The sequence below is a fragment of the Charadrius vociferus genome, unplaced genomic scaffold (assembly GCF_000708025.1).
Source record: "Charadrius vociferus isolate BGI_N301 unplaced genomic scaffold, ASM70802v2 scaffold550, whole genome shotgun sequence".
NCBI classification, from domain to species: Eukaryota; Metazoa; Chordata; class Aves; order Charadriiformes; family Charadriidae; genus Charadrius; species Charadrius vociferus.
The window spans coordinates 316,789-324,598 of NW_009646425.1; the positions used below are offsets into that span (position 1 = coordinate 316,789).

Consider the following 7,810-nt stretch of genomic DNA (forward strand, 5'->3'; position numbering starts at 1 on the left):
GGGCAAAAAGAACGAGACAACCCTCTCCCAACACATTTGTACATCTTTTTTCTCCCCCAGAGGAACAAGTCTTTGCCATAACCCTTGCATCAACGTTTAACGTGCAGTCAAGTGAGACATGTATTCGACAACTTCTGGTAGATCCAGAAAAAACCCACCATACTTCCCAGAATAAAAGATCTGGATGAGTAATACATTATTTTGAGCACTAAGTAAAATGTTATGTCATCATAGATGTTAGGGGAATTCTGTTTTCACTCCTGCAACCTAAGAAATACAGTGTCTTCCTAACAACACATTATAATCCCAACTCACAGAGTAAGAGAAGGCAAATCTAAGGGGCCAGCTTTTGTTGTAATCCATTCCAAGAATATGTTAAAAGTGTAAACCAGTATAATTTATATTCTTTTCCATCACTCCTACATATGCTTTTACAGAACTCTAACTCTCAGGTTGCACATTTGCTACAGAAACATTCACATAACACTGTTCTGATGCTAACAATGCTGTATAAATCATATGTAGGGGACTAGTGCAACGTGTCAATTGCATAGTCGTATTATAAATATGCATGGTTATTAAAACAGAATTGCATGTAAAGATGTTTTACTGTAAAAATACTCATTAGTATTTTCCTCACCACATGCAGCATGCAAAGTAAAGCAAATACCATAATTTCTTAGTATTTGAGAATATTTATAAATACTTATAAATAGCAGGCAAGTTCCTTTCCTCCTTAAAGCCCCAGTGGGAGAAAGCGAGTTCCATGTTGGCACTCAGTGTAAAACGAAATAAGTTTAGTAGTCTGAGGATATGAGAGTGCTTCTGTGCAGCATTCTCTTCCAACTACCTCGAACTAATCTAACAACTGCGACTCAGCGTTCAGACAGTTTAAGAAGTATTTTCTGGTACAACTTACCTTTTTCCTCAGTTTTCTTGGGTGTTTGTTCATTCTTCAATCATGTAGCAGACAATCCTGGGAATGGTACACAGAAGTAATACGAGTCATCTGAGACCAAAGTCACTAATGTCAGCTGTGTCAGATGATCAATATAACAACAGTTTGCATGACTGGGCTGTACGCACCACCGTCCCAAACATCATACTGCAGCCACAAAAACTCTATAGTAAAAACTGCTTTATGAAGTTGATTGTACTTGTTACTACTGAACTACAAATAAAGTTTATAAGAGTTCATGCTCTAGAAAGTTCATATTTGAACCTGCTGCATCACAGCATCTACAAAGACTGTATTTATACTTGTCCTGGTTTGAGCGACACAGGACGCATTTCTAATACTTGGGCAAACTGCACTTTTAGAAGACTCTAGTGTCTGAATTTATGAAAATATTTACTTTCTAGCCAGCTATGGTGTGCGGGTTTCAAGGTCTCAGTGTTTTCGAGCTCGCCAGGTGCAGGGATGAGGAGGAGGGAGCCCCGGGCACTTGACCCAAGCTGCCAACAGGATTATTTCATACCATCAACATCACATTCACTATAAATTAGAAAGTTTGCTGCAAAGTTCGGTCTCTCTCTCTTCCTTGATGGCTGCCAGCCTGAGAACTTTGTGCCCTGGGGCCAGACTCCTGAGCCTTCCCCTCCCTCCGGAAGCCATAGTGCTCGCAGTGTCCCACATTTGCTGTCCACCGCTGGGAGTGCACAGCTTCCTATGGATAGAATTGGCTGAGTATCATCTTTGCATATTCTGTATTGGTGTCAGGATCAATATTGGTTCTTTCATGCTGTTAATGTTAATTATCTAATCTTATTCTATTAAATCTGTTTATACTTCATCTCCCAGGTTTCCTTGGTTTTCCTCCGATTCCCCTTCCCAGGTGTCTAAACAACAAGTTGTTAAGGGTCTCTCAAACCATAACAATACTTTTATACATGCATTTTTCTTTGAAATATGTGTTCCGGTTCAAAGATGAACTTCCATGTTTGGTATATCTCCAGATTACGAACTTATTTTTCTAGGCTGGTTGTTTATTTAGCATGAGAGGTTTGCTTGAACCATTTATAGAACCATTTTGTAATACAATTTTTCTTCTTCCAATTAAAGCACAGTAGAATTATTTTATCAGGAAAGATATCTGCACTTCTCTCTTTCAGCGACTCAAGACTGATTTGCTGTTTAATTTAACTGAACGGATGTTTATCTTCTTTTACAGTTTTTGTTTCTTTGGATTTTTAAGAACCACTGGGGAGAACAACCGACACTATATAGCTTCTAGACTATGCAACTACTACCATCAATAATCTGGGGGCAAATAGTTTAAAATAATGATAAAGCTAAGTTTGTCACAAATCACAATTTAATTTGCATTCTCATTGCTTCCTGACACTTTTTAGAGATCTATTAGTTGTACTGACTGCAATCGAGGGGCAGCTGAATCTCACAGTGCAAAGTGACTCTCCCAAGCAGATGATTCTTTCGTGCAACTCCATTCCAATTTAAATGTATTGCCCCCCCCCCAATAAGTTACCCAAATTACAAGCTAAAATCAGCAGTTTACTTCTCAATGAAAATCTTACCTAGCCTTATAATGAAAAGCAAAATGTCACTTGTTATTACTAGAATAAATTCAGTCCCCAGGAAGAAAACGATGAAAATAAATGAGCCTGTTACTCTTATGGCATAAGAGTTACCAAGAGCAATTCTGGCACATCAAGAAAAAATAATTTATAAAAAGCAAGTGTAGCAGCAGTAAAAAGTATGAACCTTATTACTAAAGAACCAGAATGTCTCTATCAACCCAACATTACAAGTCCTCCCACTCTGCCACAAAACACGCATCAGCCTGGAGGAATCGCACAAACTGATTACTGATGCAATGCTACACTGATACAAGATAAGGCAGAAATTAAGATAAGATCAAAGTTCTGAGTCATACTCCTTACTATACAAGTAAGGAAACAAAACAAAACAAAAAAGAAAAAAGGTGAGAGGGAAAAAAGCCAGCATGCATGGATTATTGTGAAGTAGAAAATCTGAAGGAAGCTAAAAACATGAAAGGAAAAACCCATGGTTAAAACAGCTATGCAAAAGCAATGACCTTTTAAGATACATCAGCATATAAATAAATTCTAGTACTAAAAAGATGAAGATGGTAAATATGCTGAAGTGAGACAAAAAGCTGTATGTGTTCAATAAATATCACCTATCTGTATTTGATAACGCAGGTAACTTTGTACTACGTGAGGATAATGAAATACTTCCAATACATTTATGACTAAAACAGATACAATCAAGATAATTTTTAGAATTTCATAATGAGAAACATAACCACAAGATCTAGAAAAATGCCCAAGAGAACTGCCTTAGGCTGTCTGCAGGACCCCGATGTCTATTTCCGATGCATGTGGGAATAACTAGAAAATCTCTCCAGAGTAGGTGTCCCAATATAAAAAAAAAAAAAAAGTAACAACTGATAATTGCAGGAGAGTTAGAATACTTTTAATTGTGGATTAAATGTAAAAAGGAGGTTAATTAATGAAGTATTAACTCATTTCATAATAAGAAGTATAATTAAAAGGAGAACAGTATCATTAATGCCAGTCAACATGGTTTTATAGAAAAGCTATCCTGTTAAACTCAGGTTTTGTCCTTTGTGTGAGTAATTGCAGTAATACTAACTATTTAGGCTTTTATAAGGCACTTCACCTAAAACATGCGGCATTCTAAACAAAATAAAAATGCAGTGAAGAATGCATTAAGTGAATTAAAAATGAGTTAAATAAAAGACCTCATATTTAGCAATTATGTCAGTACTAGATCTGAAGTAATTTTACATTGTTCTCAGTGAAGTGAAAAATCACAGTTCTGTCAGTGCTGGTGGAATAGCAAATAATGGTGAGAACGGTGTGATCCAGACCAGTTGGTTCACTGCTCTCATTTCTCGAGAACACATTCTCATGCACATATTAAAAAATGGAATGAGCGTTTGCAAAAAGCATATGTAATTCATAATTAAAAGAAAATTATTTACGCTCAGACTTAAAAGGCTTAATCTTTTTAATCCTTTAAATAAAAACCAGACTTAATTTGATTGCAGTACAGTGCATACAAGAGGCCATGCTGAAAGGTTCTTTCATCTTAAGGATAAAGAAAGGAGGACACCAACATTTAGAAATTAAACTTAAAAACCATACCAAGTTTCCTATGTGAACCTACCTAACACTAGGTAAATATCATAGAATCTGAAACAAATATAGACAGTACCCTTATCTCTTCAAGTTTTCAGATCAAATCTAGACACCTCTGTATTCTTTAACTGGCAATAATGTCAGGGGTGTGATGTATAGGAATTGCAGTACATCAGTGGTCAGCCTATATAAACTAACGGGACCTTCTGTCTCATTTGGATTTTACAACTCAGAAAAACAAAGGTCTTCTCAGCAAGGCAACATTTTGGAGAAACAGGCAAATGTGTCTTTTTTCCTCTACCTATTTTTCTACCTTCAGCTTTGCTTATCCAACACTTAACCTATCCTCATACAAACAGGCATGAGAACAAACAAATATACCCTTCCTCTACCTGTTTTTACTTCTTCAAGGAGGCTGGCATGCAGTAATTCTTCCTACAGAATCCAAACCATTCCGTTCTAAATCGTGACTCATCAAATGCGGTCAGTCTTGCGTGACAAGTACGTCATTTTAAATAGGATCAGTTTTGCATTCTGCCATTACAACAAGCAAGCCAAACTCTTATCACCTTGCAGGGAAAATGCAAAGTTAATTTTATCTGCTTCCTCCAAATAACAGCCTTCCTGGCGTACTACCAAGAGCTTTGTTCCCTCAAACAGCCTTTGTACTGGTAGTAGGTCTTTGACTTTTTTTTAAAGCAGTGTAGTTCTAGATGTTGCAGACATATTACAGCGTAGTTATTTGCAGCCCAAGTATTTGCTTCAGTGGGTTTTCTTCAAGCTCCTCAGTCTCCTCCACCTGCTTGTCTGCAGATCAGCTTCAACTCTATGCCTGAAGCTCAAGTATATGAGACAGAACCTGAATTACGCTAACAAAAACATCCCATTCGGTTGTAAGCATCAAAGTTGCAGAGAGCACAGGATACCTGACACAAGATATAACATATTAAATAAACTACTGGATACGGTAAGATTAATAAATAAGCAGCAACAGAATTCACCACAGCTGGGATTAATCCAGGCTCTACTCTTACACAGAGACACACCAGGTAAGAAAAAAAACATCTGAAAAACCTGCTGTACCCTGCTTCTTATCTGTATGTCAAACCACACCCAGTAGCTGGAAATCATACCCCATGTCCCAAGTCATCTTTAATTCCACTTTAAGTGTTTACTGCTATGTAAAAACCACTGTTAAACTAAGAACTTCATACGACGTCTTTTCAGGTAGGCTGTTAATATAATGTGCAGCATGGCTGATTATCCTTCAAATGAAATTTAATCAAAGAGGGCATATCACCCCTAGCAGATTTAAAAGTTATTCTGTTCATTTACTGACAAAAGCATCAAATATGTCCCTTAAAGGTCCTAAGGAAATAAATATTCAGTGCAGGTAATTCTATCAGAGGGAAAAAAAAAAAAAGCATTACTATCTTCCTAAGAGAATAAAACATGAACTGATTTTCAATCTTGTATAATGAAAAGGTTAGTTTACCACAAGACCTTTAACACCCATCTGTTAAAGTAACCCAGAAACTTATTTATTGGAGTGATAGATCAGAAACAGACAAATTTTATTTTTTTTAACAAAGATTTAACTACCAAGAAAATTGCAGTATGCATTTTATTCAGATTAAACAACTACTACTAGATAAGTCCACCTCCAAGATAATACGGCAAACAGCAAGAAGTAAGCCACAGCTTTTTCCAACAAAAACAAAGAAAAAAACCTCTTTATGCCAGCTGGAGTTCTGCCCTTTCCAGTTTGCCCAGACTTGTCCCTTCCTTCACTGTATGTTTTACCATGTTATTGACACAGTGCAAAATTATTTTTTTTTTGCCGACATATTAACACTAGACAAAGCTCTCTTTCATCAAGCATTCAACTTCAACAGCATGAACACCAGGCTACCAAAAAAAAAAAAGGCCAGCAATGCTAGACACCATGCAGTCTTCTATGGCTAGATTACAGACCCCTGCTTCTTAGAATAGGAATCACAGTATCTGTAAATTTAATCATTTATCAGAACATCAATACTAAGAGTCTCCATGTAAACCACCAACACAAAGTTTTGTTACTACATCAACTCCACTGTATTTGACACTTCTACTAAACTTGTACCCAACTGGTATACCAGACGCTGACAAAATAAGAAGGACTCCAATGTCAGAAACAGCAGTTTCTTACCTTCCAGAAAAGTCGAGGTAGTGACGCGGTATTGATGATCACTGCTTCACTCTGGCTTCCTAGATGGTTGCAGTTTTAAACACAAACTCCATTTCCCAATAAACTCAAGCATTTTTTGCAATAGATCAAGTGTTAGAAGAGTACTTTTGTTACCATTGTTTGACACAGCACACGTTAAAAAAAAAAAAAAAACACGCCAAAACACAACCTCTACACAGACTATTCATCTCTCCTCACACAGGCAGCAAGCTTTACTGAAACTAAGCATTTTGCAGTGCTACACCTTTCTAAATATGAAGCTATCTCTGATCATTAGAAATAGCTAGAGAGCTTTGAGAGCAATGTAAGAGCCAGGGGGAGGAGGCAGCGATGGACACATAAAAACAAAAAGCCAAAAACTCAAAAGCAGTTTGAGCAAGTCTTTATTGTTCTACTCCAATAACAAGACAAACTAATTCCCCGATTCTTTTTGTCAAAGTGTTGGTGCATGATGAAATCCAGCCCTCAAACAAACGCATGCTTTGAAAAAGGAAAAATAAGAGTTATTTTTGTGATTTGTGCCTCGCAGCCAAACTTGAATGACCCTGAGAGAAGTCTGTGCAGACAAGTCACTGGAAAGATTTATGTGCAGCTTGTTAGATCTGTTTCCCCACCTCCCTTTGTGTTATTGCTCCGCAAATTCAGGAATGTTTTAACAAGTGCTAATCTTGACTAAAATCCATCATAAAGAGTGCTACAATATTGCTTTTTATTACAAATAGCCAAAACTTCTTTGAAAATATAAATGTGTAAAACAATCAACTGACTGTACAGTGCATTTACAGTACACAATCCAGAAAGTAACATGCAGTGTAAAGAACTGCTTTATACATTAGCCCTTGGCCACAGAGATCTTGGCAGTACTACTACACCTTTAATGACTATAGGGTGAAAAAAAAAAAATTAAAACCCAAAAGTCTCAGTTACATCTAAGTTTACTACGAGATTGGGATACATACATCATTGTACAAGGGATAGCAATTTTTAACTAGAAACTGTCATCATGTTGTAATTCTTGGAAGGGCTGGACCTGCCAATTCTCCACTCCTCCTTGCAGCTGGCCCTGCTCTCCACCGGTTTGGTCGTCTTCCCACCGGGCTGGGGACTTTCGTAAAGGACGCAGATGGACCCATCTTCACCTATGCGATAGGACACTTCGAAAGGGTCGACCCAAAGAGTTAATTCGCTGGGTAAGAGCTGGAAGAGTCTCTCGTGGCTCAGTCCAATCATCCCCGCCGCCTTTCCTATCAAGGGGTCCATCTTATGGTTGATCCTAATGCAGCGGTACCCGGAGCCCTTGGAGGGCGCCAGGGGGAACCAGTGGTGCTTGTAGTGCTCTGCGGGAGGGAACAAAGAGGAGCTTTACCGCGGCTCCACAGCCCCACGGAGGCTGCGTTCCAGCCGGGCCGGGCCGGGCCGGGCCGGGGAGGGGAGGGG

General features: G+C 38.1%; 1 protein-coding gene across 1 annotated transcript in view; it reads right to left on the bottom strand.

The window, feature by feature from the left end:
- Positions 1-6,743: 6,743 nt before the first annotated feature.
- Positions 6,744-7,810, bottom strand: part of LOC104283206 (protein BTG1-like) — an 8,075-nt gene continuing 7,008 nt past the window's right edge. The window contains exon 4 of the mRNA XM_009881365.1: positions 6,744-7,710. Coding sequence (XP_009879667.1) covers positions 7,358-7,710 — 353 coding nt within the window. The 3' untranslated portion in view covers positions 6,744-7,357. The remainder of the gene's footprint in view (positions 7,711-7,810) is intronic.